Source organism: Amblyraja radiata, chromosome 19 (assembly GCF_010909765.2).
Source record: "Amblyraja radiata isolate CabotCenter1 chromosome 19, sAmbRad1.1.pri, whole genome shotgun sequence".
NCBI lineage: Eukaryota > Metazoa > Chordata > Chondrichthyes > Rajiformes > Rajidae > Amblyraja > Amblyraja radiata.
This window is the reverse complement of record NC_045974.1, coordinates 13,853,131-13,873,746: the sequence shown is the minus strand read 5'-3', so window position 1 is coordinate 13,873,746 and position 20,616 is coordinate 13,853,131. Positions and strand designations below refer to the sequence as shown.

Here is a 20,616-nt window from a genome sequence, read left to right as displayed (position 1 = left end):
CGTACACGCATTATCCTACACACACGGGACAATTTACGGGACAATTGTCTGCACGTCTTTGGAGTGAGGGAGGGAACCGGAGCACCCAGAGAAAACCCACCTGGTCCCAGGGAGAATGTACAAACTCCGTACAGACAGCACCTATAGTCAGGATTGAACTCGGATCTCTGGAGCTGTAAGGCAGCAACTCTACCGCTGCTCCACCGTGCCGCCCATTTCATTTAGCACCACTCCTCCTTACTTCTAAAAAGAGAATTCAAGATTGGAGACCTCAGGCAGGTCTATTTACTAAACTGCCTCCATTCATCTAGTCTCTGCAGTGAGGGATATGTGCGCCAACAATCCCTGTGGACCCAAAGGCTCCTGTAGCCAGGAGGATGGAAGCTTCAGGTGCACCTGTGCGCTCGGCTACACCTGGAATGGATCTGGCTGCACAGGTGAGTGAAGGGAATAATTGAATAATATCCATCTCTGAAGAATGGTCACTTGCAAAATAGCTTATGTGTTGATATATATCTAGCTTGGGTATATGTAAACGTATCAAATGAATTGGAAAGAGGAAAGAGAAATGAGAGAAAATTGAATCCAAATCACAGGTAATGAATATCTAATGAGTTGAGATCCCTGGTTGGATTGGTGAAGAGTGAGAACATTTTACTTTCAGTCTTAACAACCCTGCAGTTTAGTTTAGTTTAGTTTAGTTTAGTTTAGTGTAGTTTAGTTTGGAGACACTGCGCGGAAACAGGCCCTTCGGGCCACTGAGTCCGCGCTGACCAGCGATCCCCACACACAAACACTAGAACCCGTAGTCAGGATCGAACCGGGGTCTCTGGCACTGTAAGCCAACGCTACACCATTGTGCCACACATAAGTTGCTAAATATTTAAATGTGCAATTGGTTTAAAATAAATTTGCAATAATTGTATGTAGGTACTCAAGGCTGTTTTCCTTCAGTGATTTAAGTTTGAAATCTTTATTTTCTCCAAATCACGGTTGTATTCAAACATGACTCTGGAAATTTTCTCGGGGATTTCTGAATGAGATTCATCTCTGCTTCCCTGATGTGACTTCCACTAATTTGAACAGGAGGTCATGAGGTCAGGAGGTCAGGAGCATCACTGCATCTCTTCATATGATTTGACACTAAGAAAGATTTCTCTAGTTGTTCATTCTGTAATAATTGAAGCACATTATATCTAAATTATTTATCATCCCTATGTTTCCTGTTCCTGATTTATTTTGCTTCATCTTTGGCAAATATGCATTCTGTGGTGTTGGTCCCAAGTTACGGAATGCAATTCAAGAACACTCTGAACTCTTTCCCTTCCTTTAAGATGTCCTAAAAATATCACTGTGCTCATCTCTCCTCCCTTCATCCATTGGTGTCAGAATGGTGATGGTTTACTCAGAGTTGGTGAGAGAAAGATGGGCATCCAGTGATTCCTGCTGTGGCTACAAAGCTTCAGACAGAAACTATGAGGAACCAAGATGAACCAGTTTCTTTGGAATCCAAATTTTGTGCATTATTACGAGAGGTTGAATGTTCAGGAATCAGATGACCTTCCATTAAACTTTCCCTTGCTTTCCAAACTCCAGATGTGGACGAGTGTCGCAGTGGGAGCCACGACTGCCACAGCTCGGCCTCCTGTTCCAACAGCCTCGGCTCGTTCCAGTGTGTGTGTGGGGCTGGGTACACTGGGGACGGAAGGACTTGTTCAGGTAACTGCAACTTCCCAGGATAAACATCCTCATATTCCAATGAACCTAGAAGTGTTATTTTGTTTGCTATTTATGTTCAATCAGATTCTTCAGCCGTGTGAGCCTAAATTTGGCCGAACAGCCATTTGGAAGTTGAACTTTTCAGGAAGCAGGTGACGCTGCAGTGAACTCTTCCCTTTCTTTCCAACTCCAGATGTGGACGAGTGTCGCAGTGGGAGCCACGACTGCCACAGCTCGGCCTCTTGTTCCAACAGCCCCGGCTCGTTCCAGTGTGTGTGTGGGGTTGGGTACACTGGGGATGGAAGGACTTGCACAGGCAACTGGCTCTGAATCATTCCCAGGAAAAAACATCCTCATATCTGCTGTTTTCATCGGAAATATTTATTTTGTGTCCATTGGGATTAATCCCAAATATCAAAATCCGCTCTATCCCAGTAGCTGGAATCATCCAATTCAGTTTAATAAAACACTCACTGCCTAATCCAGATTGGTTTGGGTTGGTGGTGGGAGGTGTAAGGTCTGGTGTATTGAGAGGCATGATTGGGGGTGTCATTAGTGAGGTTCTTTAATTTTCAGTATTAATGTACCTCAAATGTATTATTGCTTTATAAAAGTGATAATTGCAAACACCCAGGGCTCTAAATTAATCTAATCCTTCATTCAGATCTGACATGGCCAGCAAACTATACGCCACAACACCAACCTCTCTCTGTCTCTGATCCTCCCTCACACCCATCCCATCTCACCATTAGTCTGATCGGCTTGAATCCATGATGGACGCCCATTCTGCAGCACCCTTCTCCAGCTATTTATCTGATTGATAAACCCTTCTTCTGCCCCAGTCTTTCTGGCACACCATTCCTCCCAATCTCATTCAGCCTTCACGTCTGCTGCTGTTTGTGAAACCACCACCATCCATTCCTCCCTGAAACTAGAGCCAGAGATCCCTGCTGTGTTGCCAAAGCCAGCTGTGTGAGGAACCTCGTTCAATCCGTTTCTTCAGATTCCCAGTACTGTGTGCGGCAGCGAGAAGTAGCATATGCAGGAAGCTGTGAACTTTCAATGAACTCTCCTTTTCCGTTCCAAACTTCAGATGTGGACAAGTGTCGCAGTGGGAGCCACGACTGCCACAGCTCAGCCTCCTGTTCCAACAGCCCCGGCTCGTTCCAGTGTGTGTGTGGGGCTGGGTACACTGGTGACGGAAGGACTTGTACAGGTAACTGTCTGTGGATCTGTCACTGTGGAGATCCACTAGAATGTTTCATGAAATCCCACTCTGATGTGATGAGTTCCAAAAGCATGGAGTTTTTTAGTGAAGAACAATGATGGACTTAGTAACCTTCCTCATTGATAACATAACCTCAGACGGTGTGAATCATTAGCGTCTTGGCCAGGCGATAGCTTCATTCTTATCAGGTTCTCTCTCAGCACTTGGTAGACACCAACCTTCATAAACAATCATCTTTCTTGATAAGTACAGGTGTCAGAGGTCATGGGGAGAAAGCAGGAGAATAGGGTTAGGAGGGAGAGATAGATCAGCCATGATTGAATGGTGGTGTAGACTTGATGGGCTGAATTGCCTAATTCTACTCCTACCACTTATGACCTTATGACCTTAATCACAATCTACAAGGGGACAATGCTCGCACGGTGTAGCCAAGAGTTTTCCTTGAGTTCCCACCTATCGATGAGAAAGGAATTGTTATTGATAAACCCATATCTGGTGTAACTAGATATATACACTTTTGCTGTAGTGTCTGTCAAGTGGTCCTTTATCAAAAGTGGGTCAGGCACCTTCTCTGGAGGAAAGGGTTAGGCGACATTTCGGGTCAGGACCCCTCTTCAAAATACCGTGCTGAGGTCATCTGTTGTTGGCCCTGATTTGTTCCGGTCTTTTCTTGCTTCCAGTTCCCCCCTACAATCATCCCGAAGAAGGGTCCCGACCAAAAATGGAATCTATTCCTTTTCTCCAGAGATGCTGCTTGGCCCGCTGAGTTACTCCAGCATTTTGTGTCTAACTTGCTGATTCAGACAGTTTTTGATTATCAAGGATTCTGCGCTGACTCTTTACTCTGAAACACACGTTGGAAATTTAAACTTGGGCGCAACTAACATCGTCTAAGTAATGTGGCATCTTCCTGCAGTAAAGTCACGGCATTAGTACAGGCATGTCTCCAAATGAGCCAATTCAACCAAGGGAGGATATTTATCGTGTGTGAAAAAAAAAGTGACATTATTTGTGCCATGTGATGATTTAACAACACTTCACAGTTCACAATGTTCATTCAAGATTTAACGGGAAAGCTCGGGAGACGGACAAGTCACTCGCACAAATAACAGAAATGCCGAGTACCGTGGGAACTCTTTATCTACCCCCCGTTATATCGTGTGATATCGTGCTAGACCACGACCACTTCACTCTGGTTACCTCTTGCGTCAAGTCGCCCCGTGAGAAAGGCCTATAAAAAAAGATTATATTAAAGTTTTGCTTTCACCCCATGCAGTGTTATTTTGTTCCTTGGCTGCCATCTCAGTTTCAATCATTGCCCTTCTTTCTTAAAGATTGTTATTATTATCTTCCACTCTTTCTCTGCTTAACACTAACATCATTGATCCATCCATTGGTGTCTAAATTGTAGTGGATATTCTGTGAATGGTGGGAGGACAAGCAGACAGTGACTCTGGCCAAAGCTTCAGAGATTCTTGTGTAGAGCAGTTACTTGAATACATTTCCTTCGAGTTTACATTTTGTGCATCGTAGAGAAAAGTTGAATGTTCAGGGAGCTGGTAACCTTTCACTGAACTCCCCCTTTCCATTCCAATCTCCAGATGTGGACGAGTGTCGCAGTGGGAGCCACGACTGCCACAGCTCGGCCTCCTGTTCCAACAGCCCCGGCTCGTTCCAGTGTGTGTGTGGGGCTGGGTACACTGGGGACGGAAGGACTTGTACAGGTAACTGGCTCTGCACCTCTTACTGTGGGAATCGTTCACTTCTCCGGTTTGTTTCATGAAATCCCTCTCTGATGAGTTCCAAAAGCGTGGAGTTATATTTCAGGCATGAACAATGATGGAGTTAGGGACCTTCCTCGTCAATAACATAATCACAGACAGTTTTGTATCATTAGGGTCCTGGGAAGATAGCAGCTTCATTATTTTATGAGGTTCTCTCTCAGCACTTGATAGACACCCACCTTCATGGACAATCACAATCCAGGAGATGATGTTTGTCCCACAGTGTGACCAAGGATTTTCACTGTGTTCCCACCTATTGATGAGAAAGGAATTGTGATTGAAAAACCCATGTCCCAGTTAAACGGAAGGACATACTTTTCTGCATGTTTCTATCAACTGGTACTTTATCAAAAAGTTTTTGAATGTCCATGCAGACTGCAACTGCATTCTCCTGGTAACTTTGTCACGGTAGTTCAACACAATATGCTTCTTAACTTGAAGATAGACACAAAATTCTGGAGTAACTCAGCGGGAAAGGCAGCATCTCTGGAGAAAAGGAACGGGTAATGTTTTGGGTCGAGTCCTTTCTTCAGCCTGATCAGACTTGCTTTTTAATTTTCCTTCCATCTTTAATCATGCATGTATTTTTTTTAATCATTTTTTTTTCTCTTGCAATAACGTTTTTATAATTTCCCGACCATGGGCTCGCCAAACACCGTAGAGTTTATTGCACTCCTCTTTTTATAAAAATATTATAGCACCTCCCATCTCTGTCACCATTCCCATATCTGAGGAGAACTGGAATGGATTCCCGTATCATTTGCCCAGAAAGTCACGAATTGAAGCATTAGATGGAGCAACCTTTCCACTTTGTGCTCCATTTTAATCTCTCTGTTTCTCTCTTTCAGTGGATAGATACTGAGTACCTCAACCGTGCCCCCTGCACCCTTTATGGTCCTTACTCACTCCATGCTCCAGGTGCCCATGTATGTTTTAATGAGAGGCAAAGGGTTTGTGTTATCCCATATCCTGCTGTTTATGCCACTTCCTGCTTCTATCTGCTTCCCTAAATCCACAGCCAGGGCTATCCTACACAAACACAATTTTCCATGTGTAAACAAAAGTTCCTCATCTGGGCCTTTGTCCTATCACCAGAGAGCTTACTACACTCCCACCCTTATTCCACTGTAACATTCGCTCCTGATTTTGTGAAACCACACCATCAAATCTCTCTGGGTCCTCCCTACAGCATGAAGATTAACATCAGCCACTCACATCCCTTCCCAAAGCAGTAATCCCCCATTCCTGGTACAAATCTCTTTTGTACCCTGGCACCAAGGACCTTGGCATCCTCCAGCCAGAGTACTTTGGAAAATTTATTCCAAAATCTTCTTGCAATCTGAGGACTATATGAATGCACCCCATTGACTTTACTGTAGAGATATTCCGTGGAAACAGGCCCATTGGCCTACCGAGTCCGTGCCGACCAGCAATCACCCCGTACACGCATTATCCTACACACACGGGACAATTTACGGGACAATTGTCTGCACGTCTTTGGAGTGAGGGAGGGAACCGGAGCACCCAGAGAAAACCCACCTGGTCCCAGGGAGAATGTACAAGCTCCGTACAGACAGCACCTATAGTCAGGATTGAACTCGGATCTCTGGCGCTGTAAGGCAGCAACTCTACCGCTGCTCCACCGTGCCGCCCATTTCATTTAGCACCACTCCTCCTTACTTCTAAAAAGAGAATTCAAGATTGGAGACCTCAGGCAGGTCTATTTACTAAACTGCCTCCATTCATCTATTCTCTGCAGTGAGGGATATGTGCGCCAACAATCCCTGTGGACCCAAAGGCTCCTGTAGGCAGGAGGATGGAAGCTTCAGGTGCACCTGTGCGCTCGGCTACACCTGGAATGGATCTGGCTGCACAGGTGAGTGAAGGGAATAATTGAATAATATCCATCTCTGAAGAATGGTCACTTGCAAAATAGCTTATGGGTTGATATATATCTAGCTTGGGTATATGTAAACGTATCAAATGAATTGGAAAGAGGAAAGAGAAATGAGAGAAAATTGAATCCAAATCACAGGTAATGAATATCTAATGAGTTGAGATCCCTGGTTGGATTGGTGAAGAGTGAGAACATTTTACTTTCAGTCTTAACAACCCTGCAGTTTAGTTTAGTTTAGTTTAGTTTAGTTTAGTTTAGTGTAGTTTAGTTTGGAGACACTGCGCGGAAACAGGCCCTTCGGGCCACTGAGTCCGCGCTGACCAGCGATCCCCACACACAAACACTAGAACCCGTAGTCAGGATCGAACCGGGGTCTCTGGCACTGTAAGCCAACGCTACACCATTGTGCCACACATAAGTTGCTAAATATTTAAATGTGCAATTGGTTTAAAATAAATTTGCAATAATTGTATGTAGGTACTCAAGGCTGTTTTCCTTCAGTGATTTAAGTTTGAAATCGTCATTTTCTCCAAATCACGGTTGTATTCAAACACGACTCTGGAAATTTTCTCGGGGAGTTCTGAATGAGATTCACCTCTGCTTCCCTGATGTGACTTCCACTAATTTGAACAGGAGGTCATGAGGTCAGGAGGTCAGGAGCATCACTGCATCTCTTCATATGATTTGACACTGAGAAAGATTTCTCTAGTTGTTCATTCTGTAATAATTGAAGCTCATTCTATCTCAATTATTTATCATCCCTATGTTTCCTGTTCCTGATTTATTTTGCTTCATCTTTGGCAACCATGCATTCTGCGATGTAGGTCCCAAGTTACGGAATGCAATTCAAGAACACTTTGAACTCTTTCCCTTCCTGTAAGATGTCCTAAAACTATCACTGAGCTCATCTCTCCTCCCTTCATCCATTGGTGTCAGAATGGTGATGGTTTACTCAGAGTTGGTGAGAGAAAGATGGGCATCCAGTGATTCCTGCTGTGGCTACAAAGCTTCAGACAGCAACTATGAGAAACCAAGATGAACCAGTTTCTTTGGAGTCCAAATTTTGTGCATTATTACGAGAAGTTGAATGTTCAGGAATCAGATGACCTTCCATTAAACTTTCCCTTGCTTTCCAAACTCCAGATGTGGACGAGTGTCGCAGTGGGAGCCACGACTGCCACAGCTCGGCCTCCTGTTCCAACAGCCTCGGCTCGTTCCAGTGTGTGTGTGGGGCTGGGTACACTGGGGACGGAAGGATTTGTTCAGGTAACTGCAACTTCCCAGTATAAACATCCTCATATTCCAATGAACCTAGAAGTGTTATTTTGTTTGCTATTTATGTTCAATCAGATTCTTCAGCCGTGTGAGCCTAAATTTGGCCGAACAGCCATTTGGAAGTTGAACTTTTCAGGAAGCAGGTGACGCTGCAGTGAACTCTTCCCTTTCTTTCCAACTCCAGATGTGGACGAGTGTCGCAGTGGGAGCCACGACTGCCACAGCTCGGCCTCTTGTTCCAACAGCCCCGGCTCGTTCCAGTGTGTGTGTGGGGTTGGGTACACTGGGGATGGAAGGACTTGCACAGGCAACTGGCTCTGAATCATTCCCAGGAAAAAACACCCTCATATCTGCTGTTTTCATCGGAAATATTTATTTTGTGTCCATTGGGATTAATCCCAAATATCAAAATCCGCTCTATCCCAGTAGCTGGAATCATCCAATTCAGTTTAATAAAACACTCACTGCCTAATCCAGATTGGTTTGGGTTGGTGGTGGGAGGTGTAAGGTCTGGTGTATTGAGAGGCATGATTGGGGGCGTCATTAGTGAGGTTCTTTAATTTTCAGTATTAATGTACCTCAAATGTATTATTGCTTTATAAAAGTGATAATTGCAAACACCCAGGGCTCTAAATTAATCTAATCCTTCATTCAGATCTGACATGGCCAGCAAACTATACCCCACAACACCAACCTCTCTCTGTCTCTGATCCTCCCTCCCTCACACCCATCCCATCTCACCATTAGTCTGATCGGCTTGAATCCATGATGGACGCCCATTCTGCAGCACCCTTCTCCAGCTATTTATCTGATTGATAAACCCTTCTTCTGCCCCAGTCTTTCTGGCACACCATTCCTCCCAATCTCATTCAGCCTTCACGTCTGCTGCTGTTTGTGAAACCACCACCATCCATTCCTCCCTGAAACTAGAGCCAGAGATCCCTGCTGTGTTGCCAAAGCCAGCTGTGTGAGGAACCTCGTTCAATCCGTTTCTTCAGATTCCCAGTACTGTGTGCGGCAGCGAGAAGTAGCATATGCAGGAAGCTGTGAACTTTCAATGAACTCTCCTTTTCCGTTCCAAACTTCAGATGTGGACGAGTGTCGCAGTGGGAGCCACAACTGCCACAGCTCAGCCTCCTGTTCCAACAGCCCCGGCTCGTTCCAATGTGTGTGTGGGGCTGGGTACACTGGTGACGGAAGGACTTGTACAGGTAACTGGCTGTGGATCTGTCACTGTGGAGATCCACTAGAATGTTTCATGAAATCCCACTCTGATGTGATGAGTTCCAAAAGCATGGAGCTTTTCAGTGAAGAACAATAATGGACTTAGTAACCATCCTCATTGATAACATAACCTCAGACGGTGTGAATCATTAGCGTCTTGGCCAGGCGATAGCTTCATTCTTATCAGGTTCTCTCTCAGCACTTGGTAGACACCAACCTTCATAAACAATCATCTTTCTTGATAAGTACAGGTGTCAGAGGTCATGGGGAGAAAGCAGGAGAATAGGGTTAGGAGGGAGAGATAGATCAGCCATGATTGAATGGTGGTGTAGACTTGATGGGCTGAATTGCCTAATTCTACTCCTACCACTTATGACCTTATGACCTTAATCACAATCTACAAGGTGACAATGCTCGCACGGTGTGACCAAGAGTTTTCCTTGAGTTCCCACCTATCGATGAGAAAGGAATTGTTATTGATAAACCCATATCCGGTGTAACCAGATAGATACACTTTTGCTGTAGTGTCTGTCAAGTGGTCCTTTATCAAAAGTGTCTTGAATCCATATACTCTCGACAACTGCATTCCTTTTTCATCTAATCAAGTTAGTTCAACACAATTTGGTTTTAACTAAAGCAAAAAAACAAACCATTGGAGGAACTCAGCAGGACGGCCAGTATTTGTGGAGGGAAATAAGTGCAGCCCAGTGCAATGAGTTCCCTCATATGTATTTTGGTCAAGATTCCAGTATCTGCAATATCCCTCTTGCTCCCCACTTCCCTGCCATCTTTCATTTAATCTTATATTTTTTTCAATTCTTAAAATAACTTTTCTCTTGGATAATTCCCTTACCGTGGAGGTTAGGTTAATTGTGTGGAGTTTATCCCTCTTCTTTCTAAAAAATGTATTATAACATGCTCCCATCTCTGGCATCATTGCCAGAACTTGGGCTTATTCACGTATCGTCTCATCATCAACAATCTGGAATTGGAGCACTGGATGGAGTGACCTTTCCACTTTCAGTGCTCTTCCTTAATTTCTCTGCTCCCCCCCCCCCCCCCCCCCCCCCCCCCCCGCGGCACTGCTACCATCTCTATATCTATGGCCTGATACTCAGCATTCACCCAAGCCTCTGCTTCCTGAATGTTCAACATCACCACTTAACATCTGTTTTTCTATTTCACGATGTCAGGGGACAAGCTTCCTTGCACACATTTCAGGAATTTCTCATCCTTTCCGATCACAGGGCACAGCAGAATAATTGAAGTCCTCACCACAGTGAAGATCCTCATTCAAGTGATCATTACAGTGTTGAACACAAAGCACCAAATTATAGGATGAGAGAGCACAGAAGAAGCTACCCTGCCGTTTAGTTGAGTTTAGTTTAGTTTATTGTCATGTGTATCAAGGTGCAGTGAAAAGCTTTTGCTGCATGCTAACCAGTCAGCGGAAAGATTGAAGGGTCTGAAGAAGGGTCTCAACTTGAAAAGTCACCCCTGCCTGTCCCGCTGAGTTACTCTAGCATTTTGTGTCTTTCTTCCGCAGAAAGACCATATATGGTTACAATCGAGCCGTCCACGGGGTACAGATACATGATAAAAGGAATAATGTTTAGTGCAAGATAAAGCCCCATAAAGTCTGATTGAAAATAGTCATAGGGTCTCCAGTGAGGTAGACAGTGGTCCAGAACCGCTCTCGAGCTGTTGATAGGATGGTTCAGTTGCCTGATATTGCCTGTGTTCACCACTATCTTTGGGAGAGCCATCTAAACAACTTCCCACCCCTGTTCTTTCCTCAAAGATCTGTATTAACCTTCCTTCAAACAGTTATTCAGTTCTTGTCTAAATGTTATTACTGAATCTGCTTCCACCATTTTAGAAGACCTACCTTCCAGATCATGACGTTTGGTGTGTGAAAAAAAAAAATCCTCACTTGGCCTTTGTTCTCTTGTCGGCCACCTTACATATTGTATCCACTTCCCACCCTTGTTCCACTGCAAACAATTTCCCTTGATTGAATTGGACCCCCCCCCCCCCCCCCCCTAGTTTGTTCCTCTGGATCCTACCTGCCACAAAGAGATCAGCCTCAGCCACTCCCACCCCTTCACAAAGCAGGAATCCCACATCCCAGGAATTTTGTTTTACTCCAAGAACATTATAGAACATGGGTACTGCCTGTTCTTGCTAACATTGCAGTATGCTCCTTCCTTAACTCTAAGGACTTATCTGATGCTCCACCACAGCATCTTGACCTTCTGCCTGGGGCATCAATGCTTCTTCACACAGCACACAAATATACTTGTTTAAGAAAGAACTGCAGATGCTGGAAAAATTGAAGGTAGACAAAAATGCTGGAGAAACTCAGCGGGTGAGGCACCATCTATGGAGCGAAGGAATAGGTGATGTTTTGGGTCTTGACCCAAAACGTCACCTATTCCTTCGCTCCATAGATACTGCCTCACCCGCTGAGTTTCTCCAGCATTTTTGTCTACACAAATGTACTTAATCTTCCATTGCTAGACAACCCTTAAGGGCAGCTCAATGGCACAGCCGGTAGAGTTGCTGCCTGCCTCACAGCGCCAGAGACCCGGGTTTGATACTGACTACGGGTGCAGTCAGTGTGGAGTTTGCACATTCTCCCGTGTGGGTATCCTCCAGGTGTTCCGATTTCCTCCAACATCTCAAAGACGCACGGGTTTGTAGGTTATCTGGTCTCCGTATGTTGCCCCTAGTGTATAGGGAATGGAGGCAGCAGTGGGATAACATAGAACTTGTGTGAGCAGGTGATCAATGGTTGGAATGGACTCAGTGAACCGAAAAACCTATTTCCATGCTGTACCTCTAAACTAAACTAAACTGCCTGGTCCTATCTCCTACACTTAGTTCCCCTGTAAATGGTGGTCTGCCTATTCATCTCACATACTGCTTGTGGTTGAAGTACCTCATGTTCTCACTGCTTTAGGTGGGCGGCGCGACTCTCGTCAGCAGTGGCCTCTGCAGTCCGTCTGTGTTTTTATTATTTTTTTGTCTTGTTTTTATGTAGTTTTTGTTATTTTTTTTGTTGGGGTATGTGTGTGGGGGGGGAGGGGGGTGGGGTGGGTGGGTAACTTTAAAATGTTTCCCCTGCACGGGAGACCCGACCTTTTCTTTGTCGGGTCTCCGTTGTCGTTGGGGCTGCAACGTGGAGCGGCCTCCAACAGGAACAACCTGGGGTTCCAGCTGCGGAGCTGCCGACTACTCACCGTCACGGGGCTGGCCGAGTCCGGAGCGGGTGGAGCTGTGGTGGAGCGCTGCTGCCACCCGACCCCCGGAGCTTCGGAGGCTGCAACTGCGGGTTTGGCGGACGGTGGCACCGGGAGCCCGCGGGTCCCTGCTGGGAGACCGCTTTTCGGGGCTTCCGCAACGGCGATTTCTCCCGCCCGAGTTGCGGGGTTGAAGAGCACCTGAGCGGGGCCTTACACCATCGCCCCGCGCGGCTTGGAATGGCCGCGGGACTTTGCGAGCGCACGCCGGGGGCTATAACAACTAGACCCGGTGTGCGACCTTGCATCACTCGGCGTGGCTTTAATGGCCGCGGGACAATCGCCATCGCCAGCCGGGGGCTTTGACTTTGACTCTGACTCTGACATCGGGGGGGAGAGTGCAGTGGAGAGATAAGTTTTTTTTGCCTTCCATCACAACAATGTGATGGATGTTTGTGTAAACTGTGTTGTGTCTCGGGTCTTTTTGTTTTGTAATGTATGGCTGCAGAAACGGCATTTCGTTTGGACCTCAAGGGGTCCAAATGACAAATAAATTGAATTGAATTGAATTTAGTTAATGAGGTTTCTCCTCAACTAAAATATATCAGTGGGTGCCTTAAAAATTCGAATTCATCCCATGCAGCAATATTTTCTCGTCTGCTGCCCTGACAGATTCCACGATTGCTTTCTTCTTAAGTATTATTGTCTTCTACTTCTCCCCCTGCCCAAAGTCATGGGACCACCCATTGGTATCAGGGTTGTAGTGGTTGAAGCTACGGGTGGTGAGAGAAGGGTGGGCAGTCAGAGTCTACCGCCCCAGACATTACTGTGGAACAAAACCAAGCTGGAGCATTTTTTTGGAACAGTCTAAATACTTAATAGTCTACAGTCTAAATAATTCTAGTGCGAAGTGAAATGTCATGAAGTATTTGACCCTTCAGTGAACTCTCTCTTTCCTTCCCAACTCCAGATGTGGACGAGTGTAGCAGTGGGAGCCAGGACTGCCACAGCTCGGCCTCCTGTTCCAACAGCCCCGGCTCGTTCCAGTGTGTGTGTCAGGCTGGGTACACTGGGGACGGAAGGAGTTGTACAGGTAACTGGCTCTGAATCTTTCACTGTGGGAATCTCTCAGTCCACTGATTTGTTGGATGCAATCCCACTCTGATATGTTGAGCTGGCAAAATCCAGAGTTTAAACTCAGTCAAGAACAATGATGGAATTGGCAACTTTACTTATCAGTAACACAAACATCGACTTTGTGGAGTCAATAGGTGGGCCCAGCTCCAAATAGTATCCAGTAACTAACCTTCTCCAATAGTCACAGCACATATGTGTCTGGTCATCTGGAACTCACAGACGTGTTAGATGTTTTCAGGTCAAAAGGCTCAAACTCAGAAAGGATTTAAAAGTTTAACGTACAAATGATGACTCAATTTCCTCTACGATAGATCATTTGCCAGAAAGGTCCCAATTATGCAAAGTTGGATCATTTTAATCCCCAAGTCTAATGACCAGTACGAAACTGCAACCGAACACTTTTGGTTTAATTTTATTTCAGGTTTTTCATAAAAACGCTTTACATAGAAACATAGAAACATAGAAAATAGGTGCAGGAGTAGGTCATTCGGCCCTTCGAGCCTGCACCGCCATTCGATATGATCATGGCTGATCATCCAACTCAGTATCCCATCCCTGCCTTCTCTCCATACCCCCTGATCCCTTTAGCCACAAGGGCCACATCTAACTCTTTTGAAACCAACCCCTCAACTTTAATGGAGGGAGCATGTACCTGCTCTCACCAACAATGTTCAAAGAGTCAAAGATAGGGCTGAGAAGGGATATAGTTAATGACAAAACAAGGTCATTGTCATATTTCTTCAATAATTGCCCACTGTTTGAGCTGCAAAACGAAAACACTGTTTATAAGTTAAGGGCGGCTCAGTGGGGCAACGGTAGAGTTGCTGTCTTACAGTGCCTGAGGTCTGGGTTTGATCCTGACTACGGTTGCTGTCTGTACAGAGTTTGCATGCTCTCCCTGTGACCTCGGCTGCTCGAGTTCCTCCAGGTGCTCCGGTTTCCTCCCACACTCCAAAGACATCCAGGTTCATGGGTTAATTGGCTTTGGTAAAATTGTAATATTGTCCCTAGTGTGTATGATAGTGCTGGTGCATGGGGTGATCGCTGGCCAATGAGGACTCCGTAGGCAGAAGGGTCTGTTTTCACGCTGTATCTCTAAAACGAATATACTAAAGTTGGGTATGGAGAGGAACAAGATCCTTTGGCAAATGCATGATCTAGATTCATAGATTCATAGAGTTATGTAACATAGTAGGAGTTTCAACCCAACCCATGCATGCTGACAGATGCCTATCTATGCTGGCATTTGGCCTATAATCCTCCAAACCTTTCCTGTTAGACGATAACTTGAATGCTTCTTCAATTCAACTACTTAATTTCCCAAAACAGAATGGTTGGAGACAGAAGGTTTTAATTTTTTCCTAATCAGCTTCAATTAGTTTCAGAAGACATTGGATAAAGTGTTACATTATAGACTCTCAAGTATAGAAATAAACAGGATGGAGAAGCTACAGAAAGCAGTGATGAATAGCTGATTTCTCTGGGGAAGTTTCCCACAGATGAGACGATAAAAATTGATCTTATAGATTTATAAGAATGACCTAGAGTGAGTAAACAGTTTTTGGTCCAAAGTTGACAAAAAAAACTATGTAGAGGCATGTGAATGAATGCAATCGATGGAAGAAAAATAAACTAAACAGGATAAATTTATAGGAAATACAAGGTTAGCTAAAGGTCCAAATGCAGATCTTTGAAGGTAGTAAATAATTTTATAATCTGCTGAAAAAATGATGTGCTATAGCACTACATTGACATTCACAAGACTAGAAAAGCAAGAAGATAATTTTTAAATGTTGTAAACCTTCGGTTCTTATATTTGATTCTGGCTATGAAAGTTGAAAGTGGTCATGGCTTTTGAAACAAAAGGAATTTATTAGCGCTTTACTGAGAGTGAAGAATTTTGTTTAATCAAGAGATGCTGTGAATTCTTTGAGAAGAGAAAGGAAGGGGGAGATTTAATAGAAAAGTTCACAATTGTGTGGTGTTTTGACAATGACGTGGAGAGGAGGAAGTGAGGGAAACTGGGGCAGAACTCACCCATTTCGAAATAAATGCTGAACTTTGTGCCTGGTGTCTGTGGCCCAGAATGGAAATGGACCCAGACGTCAGTGCAATTGGAGACACGGAAGGTGATGTTGTTTCGGTCTTTCTCAGTCAACATGCGCTGCATGTGTTGATCGGGGTCCGTTCCACAGCCAAAGGAGATGCGGTCTTCCTGGGAAGTCACAGACAGCAAGTCCACCTGTAATCGGATTCCTGAGAGTAAAAAACAAAGGGTTGCAGTATCTATTGATATTGATAACAAGTCACCACAGGCAAGATAGAAACATAGAAACATAGAAAATAGGTGCAGGAGTAGGCCATTCGTCCCTTCGAGCCTGCACCGCCATTCAATATGATCATGGCTGATCATCCAACTCAGTATCCCATCCCTGCCTTCTCTCCATACCCCCTGATCCCTTTAGCCACAAGGGCCACATCTAACTCCCTCTTAAATATAGCCAATGAACTGGCCTCAACTACCTTCTGTGGCAGAGAATTCCACAGATTCACCACTCTCTGTGTGAAAAACAAGTTTACCCTAAACTTTGGCCGAAGCTGTCTTTTAAAATCCCCAACAAAAAGAATTAGTAACTGAAACACTTGTGTGCCTTGTGTTTAAATTTTGACCAAGGGATGCAACAGTAGTTGCCGCCTCACAGCACCAGAGACCCCGGTTTGATCCTGACCACGGGTACTTGTTTGCATGGAGTTTGTACGTTCTCCCTGTGACCTGCGTAGGTTTTTCCTTGGACCGCCGGTTTCCTCCCACACTCCAAAAACGAATAGGCTTATGGGCTAATTGGCTTCTGTAAAATTGTAAATTGTTCCAAGTGTGTGTAGGATAGCGTTAGCGTGCGGGGAACGCTGATCGACATGGACTTGGTGGGCTGAAGGGCCTGTTTCTGCGCTGTATCTCTAAACAAAACTGAACTGTAAGGAACATCTCAACCAGATGGAGAGTTGCTCCTTCTGGAGGGAGCCGGGTGTAGCGTGGTACCTGTGTAAAAACACCCTTATGTCAGTGGGATTTTATTTATTCTTTCAAGAGACAAGGATAACACTGGTGGTGCGGGCATTCGTGGCCCCACAGGCAATCTCCATCCCCACAGGCAATTCTGTGTCAACTATACTGCATTGGGAACCAGTTTCAATGTTACCATGTTCAGGAGGAGTACAAACCTCAATGATCCTTTTACTTTGGTGTCAATGAGGAGAATTCCTTTAAAGAACAAGATCAGCAAGCCAGTTTTGATCACATGTTTGCAAGGAGATTGGCAAGATCCCTTACATCCCGAATTCAAGTTGAGGGAAAACATTTAAAAATCATTCTTGAAAATAATCTGCAACAGGGTAATTAATGCATTCAGGTATTTGATTTTATTGCCATTCTCTCCTCCATCCTTTGTGATATACCAATGAGCATCAAGGTGTGTTGTGTGTGTGATTCAGTTTCTTTAAAACATTGGGACTAAATCTGGTCAAATAGCGTTGGAAAGTTGAATCTTCATCCAACTGTACAACATCCAATGAACCTTCTCTGTCTCCCAATCTCCAGATGTGGATGAGTGTAGCAGTGGGAGCCATGGCTGCCACAGCTCGGCCTCCTGTTCCAACAGCCCCGGCTCGTTCCAGTGTGTGTGTGGGGCTGGGTACACTGGGGACGGAAGGACTTGTACAGGTAACTAGCGCTGGATCTTTTATTGTGTGAATCTCTCAGTTCACTGGTTTGTTTGATGCAGTGCCTCTTTGATGTGATGAGCTGGCGAAATCCAGATATTTGTCTCAGCCCAGAACACTAATAATGTTTAATATTTAATCTGTCAAGAACAATGATAGAATTGGCAATTTACTTATCAGTAACACAAACAATGACCATGCGAAGTTAACAGCTGGGTCCTGCACCAAATAGTATCCAGTAACTGACTTTCTCCAATAGTCACAGCACGTATGTTTCTGGTCATCTGTCAGGTAGTGTCGCTTATCCTGAAAGCCACAAAGTCAGAATTGATTTTTTTAAATTGTCACACAAATGAAGGCTCAATTTTTTTTCAATTGTGGATAATATGTGGGAAGTTACTGATTATTCAAAGTTAAGTTGTATGATCTTAAATCCCAAGTCAAATTACTGCATTGTAGAAAAACATTTTTGGTTTCATATTTCTTCATATAATCTCAAAAAATGTTCCCCTAAAGTTCGGTTGCTGCTGTCTTTTTAAAACCCCAATGTAAAATTGTTTTTTATCAGAAACACCTTGTGTTATATTTTCATGTTAAGTGACCACTGCCCACTTCCCTTATTGTAATGGGAGAAAAGTTGGCCATTGTAATAAACATCTCAGGAAGTTGGAGAGTCAGTGTTTTATTTATTTAAAAGATGTGGACATCACTGGTGGTGTTGACAGACATTGTCTAACAGGAAATTCAGAGCTAACTGAATTGGAACCGTTTTCAATATTAATATGTTCAGGAGGAGTACAAACTTCGACGATTTGTATTACTTTGCCTTACACGATTTACTGAGAGGAGAACTCCTTTAAAGATAAAAGATCTGCAAATCAAAGTTGATTATATGTTTGCAAGAAGATCAGTAAAATCGCATAGATTCTGCAAGTCTACTGGAGGGGAATCCTTTACAAATATTTTTTTTTAATAAACTGCCTCATGGCAAACTAATCATGTGCTTAATGTTATTGCCATTGTCTCCCCCATCAATTGAAACATTCCAAAGTGCATTGAGGTGAGTTGTGTGAGGAATCACATTGATTCATTTTCTTTAACATATTGGGACCAATCCTAGCCACATAGCAGTGCAAAGCCAAATCTTCAAACAGCTGTGCAACCTCCAGTGAACTCTCTCTTCCATTCCAAACTCCAGATGTGGACGAGTGTCGCAGCGGGAGCCACGACTGCCACAGCTCGTCCTCCTGTTCCAACAGCCCCGGCTCGTTCCAGTGTGTGTGTGGGGCTGGGTACACTGGGGACGGAAGGACTTGTACAGGTAACTGGCTCTGGATCTTTACTGCGAGAATCTCTCAGTTCACTGGCTTGTTTGATGCAGTCGCTCTCTGATGTGATCAGTTGGCAAAGTCTAGCGTTTAATCTGGTCAAGAACAATGATGGAATTGGCAACGTTACTCATACACTGACCTTGTGGAGCCAACAGCTGGGCCCTTCAACACAAAATATCCAGTAACTGACCTTCTCCCATAGTCACAGCGGGTATGTGTCTGATCATCTGTAACTTACGGCCGTGTTAGATGTTTTCAGGTCAGGCAGTGCTGCTAATCCCAAAATGCTCAAATTCAGAATTGATTTTAAAATAATAGCACGACTAAAAAACATGGCATGAAACACCGTGTGTTTAAGCTCATGTCAACTGACCACTACCCACTTCCCTTATTGTAATGGGAGAAGAGTTGATCATTGTAATGACATCTCAGGAAGATGGAGTCGGTGGTTCTTGTGGGAGCTGGGTACAGTGTGATACTTGTGTACAAACGCCATTAGCCGTATCACCTCAAGCCTGAATCATGTCTATTTCTAGATCATCTAGTGGCAGACTGCATTATTATGTTAGTGTTATTTTATTCATTCAAAAGAAGTGGACTTCACTGGTGGTGCCGACTGACATTGTGCATCCCTAACAGGCAATTCAGACCAGACTGCATTTAGTTTAGAGATACAGCACGGAAACAGGCCCTTCGGCCCACCAGGTCCACGCCGACCAGCGATCCCGGCACATTAACACTATCCTACACCCACTAGGAACAATTTTTACATTTACCAAGCCAATTAACCTACAAACCTGTACGTCTTTGAAATGTGGGAGGAATCTGAAGATCTGGGAGAAAACCCACGCAGGTCACGGGGAGAACGTACAAACTCCATACAGACAGCACTCGTAATCGGGATCGAACCCGGGTCTCCGGCGCTGCATTCGATGTAAGGCAGCAACTCTATCGCTGCACCACCGTGACTGCCATTGGGAACCATTTTCAATGTTAACATATTCTGGATTTGTATTCATTTGTCTTACACGATTTACTGAGAAAAAAAATTATTTTAAAGATAAAAAAAATAAGCAAATCAGTTTTGAGTACATGTTTGCAAGAAGATTAGGAAGATCCCATGCGTCTAGAATTCGAGTGGAGGGGAATCATTTACAAGTAATACTTGAAAATAATCTGCTCCTGGGTGGACTATTCAGGAGTTTGATGTTATTGGCATTGTCTCCCCCATCCCTTGTAACATCCTTAAAGGTGTTGGGGTGTGTTGTGTGAGGAAGCACCTTGATCCAGTTTCTTTAATGCATTGAGAGTGAATCAGATCAGATAGCTGTGTACATTTGAATCATCATTCAGCTGTACAACCTCCAGTGAACTCTCTCTTCCATTCCAAACTCCAGATGTGGACGAGTGTCACAGTGGGAGCCACGACTGTCACAGCTCGGCCTCCTGTTCCAACAGCCCCGGCTCGTTCCAGTGTGTGTGTGGGGCTGGGTACACTGGTGATGGAAGGACTTGTACAGGTAACCAGCTCTGGATCTTTCACTGTGGGAATCTCTCAATTCGCTGGTTTGTTTGAATCAGTCGCTCTCTGATGTGATGCGATGGCAGAATCCAGAGTTTTATCTCAATTAAGAACACTACTAGAATAGGGAACTTTATTTAACAACTTTGGGGAGTTAAAAGGTGAAACCTTCACCAAAAAAATGGCCTTTAAAGGTCACAGCCTGTACATTGCTGATCCTGAAAAGACTATTTCGTAAAGGATTAAAAAGTTTGATATGCGAATAATGGCTCAACCTTTTTTTTATTTTGTATAGGTAATGAGAAGGTTCCCAATTGTGCAAAGTTCAGTTGTATGATTTTAATTCCTAAGTCGAATGACTGTGTTATAGCAAAACACTCTTGGTTTCATTTTAATTCAGGTTTTCACAAAAAGCTTTACTTTAAACGCTGTATTTTAAAATCCCCAAGATAAATGTTTTTATCTGAAACACCTGGGAAACCTTGTGTATAAGTTTTGGTCAGGGGTCCACTGCATGTTGCCCTCATTAGGAATGGG

The 20,616-nt window shown here is 44.3% G+C and overlaps 1 protein-coding gene across 1 annotated transcript in view; it reads left to right on the top strand.

Annotated features, from left to right (window-relative positions):
• Positions 1-20,616, top strand: part of LOC116983849 (fibrillin-1-like) — a 149,068-nt gene that overhangs the window by 50,638 nt on the left and 77,814 nt on the right. Inside the window, exons 20-21 of the mRNA XM_033037726.1 lie at positions 18,425-18,547; positions 19,955-20,077. Coding sequence (XP_032893617.1) covers positions 18,425-18,547; positions 19,955-20,077 — 246 coding nt within the window. The remainder of the gene's footprint in view (positions 1-18,424; positions 18,548-19,954; positions 20,078-20,616) is intronic.